Source organism: Haemaphysalis longicornis, unplaced genomic scaffold (assembly GCF_048455015.1).
Source record: "Haemaphysalis longicornis isolate Haplotype H1 unplaced genomic scaffold, Haemaphysalis longicornis Haplotype H1 scaffold_3, whole genome shotgun sequence".
NCBI classification, from domain to species: Eukaryota; Metazoa; Arthropoda; class Arachnida; order Ixodida; family Ixodidae; genus Haemaphysalis; species Haemaphysalis longicornis.
The window spans coordinates 62,817,542-62,832,484 of record NW_027526335.1 but is presented as its reverse complement, the minus strand read 5'-3'; the positions used below and the strand labels follow the sequence as shown (position 1 = coordinate 62,832,484).

The 14,943-nt window shown below is 44.9% G+C and overlaps 2 protein-coding genes across 4 annotated transcripts in view; both read right to left on the bottom strand.

Moving 5' to 3' along the window:
* The window catches only part of LOC144174532 (uncharacterized), a 598,699-nt gene that overhangs the window by 97,909 nt on the left and 485,847 nt on the right, over window positions 1–14,943 (bottom strand). The gene's annotated exons all lie outside the window — the stretch shown is intronic.
* Window positions 1–14,943, bottom strand: part of LOC144174529 (vesicular glutamate transporter 1-like) — a 299,050-nt gene that overhangs the window by 41,054 nt on the left and 243,053 nt on the right. For all 3 annotated transcript variants that reach the window (XM_077703278.1, XM_077703277.1, XM_077703276.1), the window contains 3 exons: window positions 9,404–9,683; window positions 4,811–4,929; window positions 3,731–3,845 (listed from right to left, as the gene is read on the bottom strand). In XM_077703278.1, coding sequence (XP_077559404.1) covers window positions 3,731–3,845; window positions 4,811–4,929; window positions 9,404–9,683 — 514 coding nt within the window. The remainder of the gene's footprint in view (window positions 1–3,730; window positions 3,846–4,810; window positions 4,930–9,403; window positions 9,684–14,943) is intronic.

The following is a 14,943-nucleotide window of genomic DNA, read 5'->3' as shown; positions in this document are numbered from 1 at the left end:
CCAGTTATTGCAACCGGAAAAATAAATTCGTTTACACACACGTGTACGGGAACATTTATACACCAAAAATAACCGCATGGAAAACGGCAATACGGCTCATCAAAAGAGAAAAAGATAAGAAAATGGAAAATTATTTACAGAACATGTCCTCGATTTTTGAGGTCAGCTCTGGCAATGATTGTATGCTGGTAATCGAGGAATCTAAACTATTGCATTCTCTTATTGACAGGAGAAAAAATGAATGCTTGAAGCAATCGTTGTTAAAAGTGTATTCGGTAATGGTGTACGCATGTTTGTGTCTTAGTTCCCTGGATTCTGCTAGGGAGATGTATTTTAATGCGTCGATGCGGCTGCGGTTATGAAGCAGTTTTGCTCTTGTCACCAGCGTAGGAAGACCACAAGATTCTAAAAGGTTAGTGGGCGAGTCGGTGCGTTTATACTTATTGTGGATAAACCTTACGGCCTTCCTTTGTACCCGTTCTAACCCTGCGATATGAGTGGCAGATTGAGGAAACGAAACCGTGTTGGCGTACTCTAAAATTGGACGGACGAATGTTGTGTAAGTTAAGAGCCTAGTTTGTGTCGGTGCAAGTGGTAGACGCCTTCTTAAGAAAAACAGCTTACGCAAAGCCGCTGCGGTAATGTTGTTTATGTGCGCTTCCAATCTCAGATCGGAAGTTAATGTGACACCGAGATATTTCTGCCGCGTAACTCTTTGTAATGGTGTGTTGTTTATTGTGTAAGTAAACTCAGAGGGTACCTTTTTTTCTGGTCACCGTCATGCAGACTGTTTTCGTTAGGTTTATCGACATTTGCCATTCTTCACACCAATGAGAAATCTTTTCCAATGAAATATTTAGTGCCTTGTGGTCATCGCTGTCTCTAATCTCTCTGTAAATAATGCAGTCGTCCTAGAAAAGCTTAATTTTGCAGTCTATATTGGCTATGATGTCATTCATATAAATAAGAAATAATAATGGCCCAAGGACGGAGCCTTGGGGCACACCTGACTTAATAGAAGCTGTCTCTGATAATGCACCTTCATAAACCACAAACTGTTGGTGGTCGCTGACGAAGTCTTTCACCCAGTTCGTAATCTATCCACCTCCAATTATGTTTTCCAATTTTGAAATCAGTTTGTTATGACAGACATGATGAACGCTTTCGATAAATCAAGCAATATTATATCTGTTTGGGAACAGTTATTTACACAAAGGGCAAGATCGTGAACAACCTCAGTAAGCTGGGTTACAGTTGATAACCCTTTCCGAAAGCCGTGTTGGTGGGGAGACAGAAGGTTGTTATTTTCTAGAAAAAGAGTTAAATGCTTGAGGATTATATGCTCGAGTATCTTGCATGACGTACTGGTGAGCGATATCAATCTGAAATTAGAGGGAACAGCTGTATCTCCGGTTTTGTGTATTGGAGTAACCTTCGCTACTTTCCATTCGGATGGCAGTTTACCAGTTTGAACAGATTTGCGATATGTAATGGCGAGGTATTTACTGCACCACTCTGCATATCGTAACAGAAACATGTTGGCGATATCATCAGGGCCGCATGCTTTTTTGGGGTCTAAGTTCAGAAGAAAGTTAAAAATACCCGCGTCACTTATAACTAATGGTTCAATTGACTTTGCCACAACCGGAATGATTGTGGGAGTGATACGGTTGTCATCAGTGAAAACAGATTGAAAATAATTGTTGAACATATTGGCCTGACCCGTTCTTTCGCTATCGGCTAGAGATGAAGTTGTTCCTGTGCCGGGCCGAAAGTGTTTCCAGAATCGATTAGGGTTGCTCTTAATGTAGCCGGGTAGCGCTGTGGTGAAATAATGTTCTTTAGCAAGTTTTGCCTTTCGCTTGAAGTCCGCAATAGCACTTGCCAGGTTAGACACGCGCACTGAATTTTTGCCTTTCATTTTGATTACATGACGTAGACTTTTCACTTTGCGCTTGGCCTGCAATACTTCGCGTGTAACGCATGGATTATGTTTGCGTTGCCTTTTAGCCTTTAGGGGAATAAGATTGGTAATACAAAATGTGACAATAGCCTTGAAGCTCGACCATATGCGATTCACATCAGTCAATGGATCGACAGCCAAGCTTGAAAACTTATCAAATTCGTGAGTCAAGTAGGCGAGAATGCCAGCATCATCAGCTTTATGGAAATTTCGGACAGTTGTTACTGTTGATTGCGATGTTATGCTAAATCCTAGCTTCAATTTACAGATTGGTATTTGGTGATCAGAAATCCCTGGGATGACTTTAACGACTGCTTTATTTGACGGAAACTGGCCACTAATCAAAATAAGGTCAAGAATTGTTTTTGTTTCCTCTGTTATTCTTGTTGGTTCAAAAACGATCTGCTGTAGACTGAAATTTAAAATTAAGTCAATAAGTGTCTCTGATGACTGTGACGTGTACTGCATGTTGTTCCAGTCTATATCAGGAAGGTTGAAGCCCCCATGATACGACTAGACGAGAATTGTGAGCATGACTTTGAAGATATTCTTGAACCGCTATAATAGAATCATTCCCTGAAGAGGGGCTTCTGTAAACACACCCGGTAACTATGTTAATGCCATCGCAATTAATTTTACAGAATACCGCCTCAGCGCCCATAACATCGGGAAGAGGGACAAAAGGAATAGACTTGCTCATCAGCAGGGCTACGCCACCACCGCGCGTGGGCCGATCTTTCCGGATTACGGCGTAGTCCGTTGGGGCGATTTTATCACTTAAGATATCAGGCGTCAACCACGTTTCGGTGATAGCTACTATGTGTGGTTCTTGATCTAGCAGTAATTGTTCAAGGCATGAAGTCTTATTTTCTATGCTGCGGGCGTTTACAGTTAGTATTGTTATTTCTTCGATTAAACGTTTCGTCTCGTCTTTGGACGATTTACTGTGTCGTCGTTTTTTTTGCGATGGTACCCTCTCATCCTTTAAATCGTCCCAGACATAAGCGATGTCGTTAATATAAAGCTCCGTGTATGACAATGCTACTTTTGCGTTTGCGTTTGCGTTAGCGTTTAAACTCGTTTCACTTTGCTATTGTCTAACAGCGTCCTAACTATACGTTCCCTTTCTAGCGTGAATCAGGTTAACATGTGCTAAAATGTAGCTTAACAAAGCGTAGGCTGAGGTGCATTGGTGCCTCAAAGTAATTGGTACCTCAATGTCTCAAAGTTATTTTAGTTTTAGTTCTCTCCGTATATTACTGCTCGTTACGTGATGTCATACTAGCAAACTAACAACCATGATAATAAATAAACAAGTTTGTACTGATTCGTAAGAAATCAACGAACTCGGCTGTTTTCTGCGGTAGCTGTAGGCAACCGAGGGCAGCCATTTATTGACTGGACGGAGGCTCGCCAGACTTCATGAAGCTCTCCGACAGCGTCATGCGCCTTTGTTTTACTGAAAATAAAAGAGATCACTCTCTCTTTCTCTTTTCAGCAGTCACATTCTTCAGGACTTCTTTGGTGCTTGCCGCGGAGCGACCAGAAAAGCGGGCAGTTACTTATCTCATCCCAGGAGTGCTGTTGCTACGTGCACACAAGTTTGCCTTACTTCGGGACGAAAACAGGCGAGGTAGTTAACAAATGGGTGGGATAACCAGAAAAGTGTGCGATCACGCACTCGACTGGCGGGCACTTGAGAAAAAAAAAAGGCACCGTCAAAGGGGTAGATGTAGACGAATAGAAATGAAAAAGAAGGCGACTCACCTCAACCAGGCCCTGGAGAATTCGGACAAGCATGACCATAGAGAAGCCAATCTTGGCCGCACCAGGAATGAGCATGTTGAGGAAAGCTGACACGGCGATTGCAGTGCCAAACACCCTGCGCGGCGGAACGGGGCAGCACGCCGAATTAGGCACTTTCGAAATTTACTATCAAATTTACTTCCTTTCAACGCGTTTACGGCTGGGAAAACACGCTGAAGCAATCGTTGTAACAGCCGCAGAATATATAGGCGCATTGGTTCAAACTAAACATGGTATAAGTGAAAAAAATAGCAAAAGAAAGAAATAATGCATGGATTCACAACGACATGATAATCGCTTTTCACTAGGCAATAAATGCGGTAACAATCGCCATTAGTAATAAATTATTATGGATTGCAAATATTTTAGAATTTCTAGCGGCTTGGTTACGCGTTTACGTGTGTAGTCTATAATGTCACGTGAGTTACCATCAGTCCCCATTACCCGTACCATTCCCATTAACCCGTACCATCGAGCAATGGGACATAAAAGTCTGACGGAACGGGCTGCCTTGGTCGCCGGCAAGCTGCAACTACCGGTCACCGCCTCTCCTAACTACGTATCGCAATAAAGTTTATTTCTCTCTCTCTCTCTCTCTTGGCTCTGAAAAACGTTCACGACTCCAATTATTCTCTTCGCACCACTAAAATTTCTCAGAATAACCAAGCGTTGGAAATAAAAATTGCTGAGATGTTCACATACGTCAGTGACACGCTTTTGTTTTTACCCCTTCCATTGCAAAGAGCGGTTCAAAATAGCTGCTCAAATAAAATTTTACCCATTATCAGTTAGTTTGTCTCAAGATGGCTGCTTGAAAATTATATTATCTCAAAAAAACAATTAAATTATCACCCCGAAGTAGTCACGTAAAAGTCATGATATCGCCATTGCGGAGAGCGCTGCAGTGCTCGCCACTTCCCGTTGTTACTTTATCGTTTGCAGGCTTTCTCTTATCGCATGTCTCAAGCTTTCGGCTTCGATATACACCCCTGCATACGAGGATTCTGCGCCCGGTCAGGTAGGAAAGAGAAGACTGGTTACCTGTTGGCCGGGTATTTGGCCGCCAAGAATCCACCAGGCACCTGTGTTATGAGGTAGCCCCAGAAGAAGGACGAGTCAATTACGCCGATGGTCTCGGGAGACCAGTCGAACTCGGCCTTCTGCGGGGCGACAGAGAATTGAGCACAGAGGAACGCCGTTACAATCCCCTCTTGGCCCCCGTCGATGTTCCGCAAGCTTCAATTTTGTCACTCTTTCAAAGAGGCAAGCGCTTGCCAAATGTCAAAACGAAATTACGAAGAAATGTCCCGGTAAAATGGCGTGGAATGGAGGAAGATAATGGAGGAAGATAATCCAAATGGTAAAATGGAGGAAGATAATCCACTTAGCGACCTTCTTTTCTAAACTGCGAAGGAAGCCTTGTTGGGGAAAGGTGAAAAGAGTAGAGGATATGGCAAAGAAACTCCTAAAAAGTGCAAAGCCTGAACTGTACGTCGGCCTTTAACGAGTGCTGCTGATGGATAATTTTTTATAAAAAATGGGAGTACCTGTAATGGTATTTCCTGTTACAGATACTGCGTAAAAAAGTAGCAGTGTTACATGTACAAGTTCCTCTACCTTAAAAGTAACTAGTTACAGTTACAAATTACTGAGAAAAGTACTAGTTACTGGTAACGCGTTACTAGTAACTAGTTACTGCCCAAGAATGCTTGGTTACTGTATTCAACTTCACTTGAAGGCGCAAAACAGTCAAGAAAATGCCGGTCAATGATTGTTGCAAATGAAGAAGAGGGGAAAGCGGGCAGGGGCACGCGGTGCATTATCATCATTAGGATTAGTGGTTCGAGCACATGGAATAAAGAAGCACGGGTCGCTCTGTCTAAGGCTCTGGGGCTTTGACTCGCGCTAGCTTCCGCGACAATGATTATAACGTCACGTTAGATTTCGACGCCTTGCGGCGCAGTGCAACAATGAGTGGCTGTTGATTCAATGATTGCTTAGGGAGAGGGGCGAGAGGCGATTTTTTTCTTGCTGCCGTTTTAGTACTGTTTTAAACTCCTGCTATCATTTGAACCCCTTTCGGACACCGTCCAACGTGCTGCAAATTATAACGAAAAACAACCATCCTTCACGCCACAAGCATTTACATCTAGAAGAGTTCTCACTTCCTTCAATACCGCAAGCCACAGGAAAAAGAGCGGGAAACCAAAGAGTCAAATAAAAAGGCAAAGCAGAAACAGGAAACGAGCACCAGAGGGGCAAAATGAGGTGCGAAATAGACGCTGCAACGAAGGCCGGGGTTGCGCCAACCCCAAATCCGGGCTTGCCTCCCTTTGGGGTCGCGAGATTGTCCCGTAATCCCGGTTAATCCGGCCACGAATCCTCGGCGTGACGAATTGCTTCGCGGGCCGATGCACGCGAGAATTCGTCTCAGCCGGTCGGTCGCGTGCCCTGTGCACGTGGGGACTGGGCGATTACTGCGGCCGCGCCAATGGCAAGGAACGAGGAAGAAACGGGATGTGGAGCTTGGATAGGGAAGCCCAATCAGTCCGTCTAGATCCTACAGACTCTGTCACTTTGAGTTCTGTGGTGCTTTACGACACGTTTTGAGCCCTCACCAACTGCAGAAAGAAATTCCGAGAAGCGTGAACTCATGCGCAAGTCTCGAATGGCGAAGCTGTTGGAGGTGAGCATTGCCGGACCCATAGTTAAGTTTCAGTATCATTGTTTATTTGCATAGCTGCGGTGCTAGTAATCGACGTCACATGCATCGAAGAGGTCGTCGTATTTTTCGCGGCGAGTGGTGGATGCAGAGTCACCCTCAGCATCGGTGACTTCCACCAGCTCTTCGTCATCGACTCAAGGTAGCAGTGGCTGGACCTGCATGTCGTCTCGGGAAGGATTGATACACTCGTAGCCATGTATGCAATAATCCATAATGACTTCTAGAGAAGTTGGCGGCCGCGGTGACCTCTCCCAAGCAGGGTGTCCTTTCAACCTTCGCATTAGCGGTGGAGTTTTTTTCGTTTTGTTTTTCGTGCGTGTCAGCGCGTGAGGACAGCGCTGGAGTTTTTTTTTTTTTTTATTATTGATGTTGCTAAAGCCACTGCATGAACCGGGGACTCAGCGGTCGCCGCGAGGCATGAGCTCACGAGCGCTCGCCATTTTGTCGCTCCTCGCGTTTTTGGCAGTTTTTTTGCTAAAGCCACTGCGCCCGACGAGGCACGCGCTCACGAGTGCTCAGAATTTTCTTGGTATTTTTTCCTGCAACGGCCAACTTACGGCTTGTACAACAGCTCCGCTGTTGAAAACAAATGTGAGCAGAAATAGTGGTAACGTATTCGTGTTTGTTTTTTGTCTAAATATTGTTGCAATTCAGACGTTTACATCTTCAGGCATTAGAGCTCACACCCCCTTCCCCCCGTTCTTGCTTACCTCGGCCGCAGGGCCGAGCAGCTGCATCGGGACGCACTCGCATATTATTGAGGCAGAAAATGAAATAAAGGGGGTGCGAAACTCCAGATGGGTGCACATCTCTGTGACTAATGGTCAATGGCCCCCCATTATTAAAAAAAAATGCTGCTATGGAGGAGCGATTCCGGCATTCCCTGCAAAGCTAGGTCCGCCGGTTTGCTAATAACAGCAACTCACTTCGGCTCTCCTCCGCTACGATTAATGCTTGGAGCAATGATCTATGTCTGTGTACGACGATTTGGCGCTCAGAACCAGAGCGAAGGCGCACAATGATAAAAATATTGTGACCACTCCTGTGTTAACGATGGAGCGAGGTCGCATACACTGTGTCGCATCGATAAATGGAACGCTTAAAAAAATCCTGCTCCTTTTGCGCCCAAACTTCACACTATCATTTCATTTCGTAGTCTGTTTAGGTTAACATTAGTAGCAATGACTGCACTTAGCTGGCTATTCTAAAAATAAATAAAAACTATCTTCGCATATGTGAAAACGGCGGCCTATTTGGACTTGCAAGCTGATTGATTGATCGACTGCTAATGGTATCCCCTTTGTAACGGGGTAATGACGTGTAATCTCACCAAAGGAACTAATATAATTATGTTTTATACTCTTCGTTTAATTCTAGCGCTGCTTCTTCTAGCGCTAGAATTCTGGAATTCTAGCGGCAGGCTTAAAATATGTTTGTTTTTCTGCTTTTGAAGCATTTTGAATTTGCAGTTGGGATTGATGGAAGATAGCGGCGCGTAATGACGTGATACGTCATCCCAGGCCGCACGCTGCATGTTCCATGCCACGCTGGATGCAAGGACAGATGCATCTTTCCTGGAGGATTGTATGGATATTGCCGATGCACAATGTTTATGCGCAACGGATGCAGCAATGTCCGCCTTCAGATTGCCAGTTTGGCAGCGCATCCCCCGTAGAGTACACCCGGTCTAAGCGAGCCTGTGACGTTCCACTCCATCTAGTGTGGCGGGTGACCACCCACGCTGGAGGGCCACGTCAGTCAGGCCACCCTCTCGAAGGACCGCTTTCAAAACACGGGCCGAAACGTCCCCCACCCCCTTAGCACCTGCTCTGTAGCTGGCACTTACAACGCAGATAAAGTCGCCTCCTAGGACGAGTCGACTCGGAACTACCAGAATGTCCCGAACAGAAGAGAAGTCGGCGCACACCGCTTAATCACCAACTAGCCCCATTTCAAGCTCGGGTTAAGATCAGTTTGCACGTCTAAATTGGCCGTCATTTTCCCACAAGCGAACATGGTTCTTTTTTTTATTTTCACAATAAACAGGTAATACCGTCGTTATTCCCGGTGTCAAACAAAATAGACCACAAAATGTGACCTTCGTGTGAAGTTTGAGCGCGAATGGAGCAGCGGTTCAATCAGGAAAATTTTTTACAGAGTTTCAGTGATCGAGGTAACACCCTCTATGTTCAGCGAATGACGGTCATCTTTCCACCCGAAACAACGCCAACGCTGGCACTGATGACAACAGAAGTACAGAAAATTCCAAGGTGGAGAATAAATTGCCGTTTTTTCCACACACCATCCTCACGTGAACTTGGTTTAAATAAGCCGAATCTCATTTATGGGCACAGACGCACTCGGCTAATGAAATTACGCCACTGAGAGAATTCGTCATCATAATTTGCAGGTGGAGGGCAGCGAAAAGAAAAAAAAAAAACTGTGGTTGATTCGTCTGTCATAGGAATCGGTAAAACACGAAAGTGAAATGTGCAGCGAAATCTGCAGCTGAGCATGATTTTCGGGTCGGCGGCTGTCTTGTGGGTGTGCTTTGAGAGCGACGTCCTGTTGGCGGGTCACTTCGGCAAAGGTGTACTGACTTCATTTCCGTGATGGATATGACGTGAGTGAAATGTTGGTGTAGCCCGGCATAAACCACTTTCGCGTTAAAATGTAAAACCCGAAAAAGAAGAACCCCAACTATAACGTACTCGTTAGTACTAAAGGTTGCTTCCCCGCATGAAGACCCTGTGTGCAGGGGTGCACCCTTTACAGGCCGCTTGCTTCATTCTACAGGCGTCATTTCCGTGATGGATATGACGTCAGTGAAATATTGGTGTATCGCGGAATAAAACGCTTTCGTGTTAAAAAGGGAGCGAGAAGCAGCAGCAGCAGCGCAGTGTACTCGCCATTGTCTCGGTGTTGTTGGCCGTCATCTTGACGATGGCGACACCCATGTTGCAGCGAATGCCAAACGAGATAAGGAAGCCGATGGAGCTGAGCAGCGCCACCGTGAGCCGCTTGGAGATGTCGCAGCAGGGACAGTTGGGCTCCAGCAGGCGCCGCCATTTGTTGACGCCCGCTTCGCCCGGCTCGGCGCCCGGCACGATGCCACTGCTCTCGTAGTACTCCTCTTGCAGCTCGTCGTGTTTCATGAAGCCTTTCTCGTCCTCCTGCTTCTTCAACCTCCTGCGCGGGGACGTGCAAGGGCGGGAGTTTTATATGCAGTGTTTTTTTGTTACTTTCAGCATGTGCACGAAAATCGATCTCAGACGTTATCATGTAGCTATGAACACTATCCGTCGGCGGGGTTTAAACCTCAGAGCCTCATCTGAGTCTAATCACCAATTATGCCTCAGTACCTGACGTATATCTAACCCATATATAGCCTTACGTAACGGAACTAATTTGTTGGTTTTTGGCCTGCTTTTCTCCGCAAAATGTGCGGCTGCTTCGTCTCTTTGTGCAGCTTTACGCACTTGGAGATCACCTAAAATACGGCCAAAAACAAACCTCATGTCAATAAAGTTCATTATTCATTGCTCAAAGTAAGTTTGGCGCACTTAAAGGGACCCTGCAACACTTTTTTTAAAATTTTTTTTAAATCTTAAATGCTTGCAGAACGTAGTCACCCAACACACCCAGTACTTAGATTAGTGGGTGGCGAAGTACGTCACCCAAAAATTACTGCTTTATCCCCATCAGATAACTTGTAAACTCGCTCGAAAGATTTCCTCTCTTTTCCGTTCTTGGCGTTCTTCGACGGCTTGAATTACGTTACTAAGGCCATGTAGCAGCTGTTGGCCGGTTTTCCTTCAGTTGCAGCAATAAACGCTTTTCGATAGCAAATAAAAAAATCCACAAAAACAAAGCAGACATGGAAGGCGTATCTGGTGCGACGAGCAAATCACGCAGTGTCGCTCCGTGCTGGCGATAACTATAGCTTTCGCAGTGGTACCAGACGCGAAGGAAAGAGTGAAAGCGCTTATCGAAATTGTTGCAGGGTCCCTTTAAGTCTGCTAACGTGCTTTGATGGCCAAAACCTGGCGATGCTTACCAATTAGTGTTACATTGTATTTGCACCTCTTCCTTCGCCTTTCTCAATATTTTATTCAATTTTTCAATACTTAACTAACGATTACAAAGCGGTTAGTTTATGTGGGGAAGGCTAAAAAATTTCTCGGACGTCTAAGTATTGTGACATGCTTAGAAGGTAAAAGCCCAGCTTACTATTTTGACGGGTACCTGATACACACGTGCATATGTGGCACAGGAACCAAGCTTTCTTACCACGTTTAATCCATCTTAATCCAGCCCATTTAATCCTAATTCATATCAGTCCACCATAATACATCCTAATCCAACATAATACTCACGTTTTCCACCTTACTTCCCTCTAAAATTTACCTTAATTCACATTAATATGGCTAAATCTATCTTCACATTAACCCACTTTAGTCCCTACTTTAATGACTTTAATCCATCCTAATCCACACTAATCTATCCTAATTTATCTTAGTATACTTTAATCCCACCTTAATTTATCTTTATACTACTTTACTATCCATTCCAATTCAATAATTATTCCATACTAATTCATTTTATTCCAGCCTAATCTATCCTTGTTCGTCATAATCCACTTTAATACCGATTTTCTAATCATTGCTATCAATTAGTAATCATCAATTTATTAACTTTGGCAATCATCAGTTATCTCTTCACACAGCTGGCATGCTTTAATTGGATTATGGTCTTCTTAAGTACACTTGAGCTTCAGCGCTAGCAGTGTCGACACCGGGATGATGTTTGAATCAACATTCCACCTTAATAGCCCAATATTGACTAATACGCCTCAGCTTTTGGGATAGCGTTACCGCCACAATCAGATGCTTGTAATACAACAGCCTCACTGTCGCCTTAGCGCACACATATACACGCCGCGGACGCATTCCCTTCCCTAGCCGCAAGGCTCGTCTCTTGCACCCGACCCAAGCCAAAATATCGCGGAGAGTGGCCCTGAGCTCCTCTCGACCGATTCCAGCTGTTCCGCCTTTGCTAGGCAACGTACCCACTCTGGAAACATCGGCTCCACCCATAATGCCAGGCACAATGCATTTTTTTTCGTCTGTGCCTTTATTTTTCGAAATCCAGCAGATGCTATGCATGAGGACCTTTTGTGGGTTGGCCCTACTTCTGTGTAAAGAAATCACAGTGACGTATTTTGGCCGTAGAGCTCGTTTTGATAGAGCTGGACTCCGGCATTGTTACCTGGTTGGTGTCGATAAATGTGGCACATCCCCCTCCTTCCCCAATCACGCCCCTGTATTAGCAAAAGCTAGCTTTATTGAGCCGGCACGTACGTCGTTTTTATTGTCACTGGCGGCCCTACAATCTCAGCATACGCTCCCTGGCGTAGTCTGTAGTCTTTGCTGTCGTCCCTTTTCGCTGCTGGTTATCGAGCTGCTGAGAAAATTTCTCGAACAAGGAAAATTCGGCCGCTCTTTTATTTGTCTTCTTGCGGCAGGTTTGCGCGGCGTGGTTTTGTAACCCCTGAAGGTTTCGAGTTGCTTAATTTGATGTGTTGGCCATAATTGGAAACAGTGGACGCAAAAAGTGTGATAATATTACATTAGCTATAGAAATGCAGCGGTTTTGGATGAAGCGGAGCGTTTAGGCCGGAGATCACGCAACGCCAGTAAGCGCAGCAAAAATATCCACCGATGATATTGGTGGAGCAGTATTCTCCATGCCTAGCCCAAAGAACGGTAATCGAAGGAATGGAGTTTCACAAAGCGGAAACACTGCAACCAATTTTATTGTTGGCTGCAAAATTTAAACACTTTTCTTTTGGGAGGATTGTTACCAGTTTATAGAGCTGCGAATAGCAGTACAAGTGGCCATCCTTCATTTTACTCAAAGGTGGTTCCCTTAAAAAAAATCAGCTTGTCTGCTCAGTACGGGATGATAACAAAAATCCACTTACTTTCAGTGTTCTTTTGTACTCTTTGATGGCATATCCAAATTCTGTTATGTACAGCTATTTGTTTTCAAAGCAACCCCTTTGAAAACAAATTTGATAAAACTTGCTACATTTTAAATTTGTCATGAAAGACATGCCTCTTAAATAAATTTGTTTTTTTTTTTCTTTTTCTCGGTGAACTTGTAATAAACAGGACGTTAGGAACACACATGGGTAAATGCCAGAACGCGATTTCGCTGCACCTAGCAGCGTTGAACAGGATGAGACTATCAAGCTTAAGGTGCGAGTCAAAATAACAAAATGCCCACGAAAAAAAAAAAACTCGCACAAAATATACGCGACGGAAGTCGGTCCGAATTTAATAAAAAAAAAATTAATTCTGTCTCCTCCCCGCACGCCACGATGAAAAATGCAAAATTACCAAAAGGCTCCAGTTTCTCGTTACAACAACCAAAATGCTACCAAGAAAGTTCCACATCGACCATTTATCTTTGTTAGGACGACTATGGAAGAAGCGGCGAGAGCGGGGATTGCGACGTTCTGCACATTCAGCTGTGTTGCGATAAGGTGCTGTGAAATATTAACACGTTAATAAGCACAAGTACTGCGTGCGATTCATTCTAGAGAAGCATAAAAAAATAGTAAGGTTATCTTGAAGTCGGTCTCATGAACCTATAAACGTTGTTTATGTGAATAAAGGGGACATTTTTTATGTCCTTTTTGTAGTCAAGTTACTACGAGCGAAGGAACTAGTCTTAATAATTTATTCCTGAGAGTTCCCGTTGGAGAATATGACTGTCATTTTTAACAAAGAAAAGTATGTCTATATTAAACTCAAATTTGAAATTAACCATAATGTATCCATTAAGGGAGGATCAGAATTTTATGGTATGCCTTTCGTCTCTAGTCCTTAGTGCTGCTGGGTCTTACCGGGAAGCAGACTATGTTCGCGCGCTTTCATCAGGTATTCATTATACGGTGCGCAAGCCACCCAGCACAACTTGGAGCGATTTTCAAGATAGGTAAGCTTTTGTCATGCCCGAGGTCCTTATGTGAGCCCCGCTACGAAGAAATCACCATGAGATATAAAATGAGAGGTTCGCTTTGTTGGAAACCGTGCTTTCTCGGCATGGAATATTTAGGACTGAGAAGAATGCCTGCACGTGCCGGAGCTGTATCCCACTGAAATAACAATAACCCCTACTCTCATGCAGTCTTAAAGCCGCTGGCAGATACGATGCGATATGAGGGTAGGGCGCACGGCCGCTGCTTTTAGGGGGTTGGTATTACCCTCGAAGAAATCGTCTTACTAAAACAAAATATCGACGTACTAATGAAGTCAATATGTAGCATTCATTTAAATGCGAAAAAAATGCACGCCTCATGAGGTGAAGAACCGGGTGTTGTACAGATCGGATGGCTGGAAAAATCCGGGCGTCACGCGCCATCGTCTATAGATCAGAAAATCGACGGCAGGGAGTTGTATAAAACGCAGGGACGCACAGTGACAGGCGAGTGATCTAACCACTCTATTTTGCCGACGCCACATAGGACACGTTTTTCGAGGTACCCAAAAATATAAATGACGGTGTGTCAACAGAGGGAAAAAAAAAAACACATTTCCACCCAGTGTGGAATGCGCTGAAACAGCGCAGCTGTGGTTACCATGTGTCGGCTCGAACGTCAACGAGCGTTCTCCCGAGAACGGCAGCCTCTTTACCTCGCAAATTCTACGGTTCGCGCAATGGAATCGACAGCTAAAGGTCAGCGGCCGGGAGGCTTCGTCCCCACTCCCTCCCTTAGTTGGAGGGAGAGGAATCCCGCTGTGGGAGACCATTGCGCCCTCTGTCGGTGGGACTGGAAACCTGCTCCTACCCCTGCGTGACCCGCGACCTACAGCAGGCTTACAAAAAAGCTCGACTTACAAAAGACCCACTGTTAATAAAACACAAAACGACTGCGCTCACCTTGTGCCTCCACAGCCCACCGGGGCAAGTCATTCTGCTTTCGCATACAAAAGACGACAGCGGACTTAAAAGCCGTAATGCAAAAAAAAAAAGGGGGGGGGGATATCAACTTTAATAACTACTATCCTGCTGAAAAACCCAGTTTCCTCAGGCTTAGTTTTGTATCCGTTTTATTTCTGCATTCTCACAGCTGGACTGCCAGCCAAAGCCAGGGACTCCTGGACTAAGGAGTCTCCCCACTGGTCTGCCTCCACACACGGAGTCAGATTGGGCCTGAATAAAAGTTTATTCCTCCTCCTCCTCACAGCTGTAAGTGCAGTCTATGGTCATGTGGCCGCCACCTGTGCAAAGAGGGTCCAAGCTGCGGTATAAGCGTTCGTGCATTTTTCTTGGCTGCTGAATTTTTTTTTCTGCCGTCTTATCGGCGATTTTTGGAGCCTCATTTTCGCACAGAGCGTCACCGGTCACCACCACCACAGCCCCTCCCACAACCACCACCGCC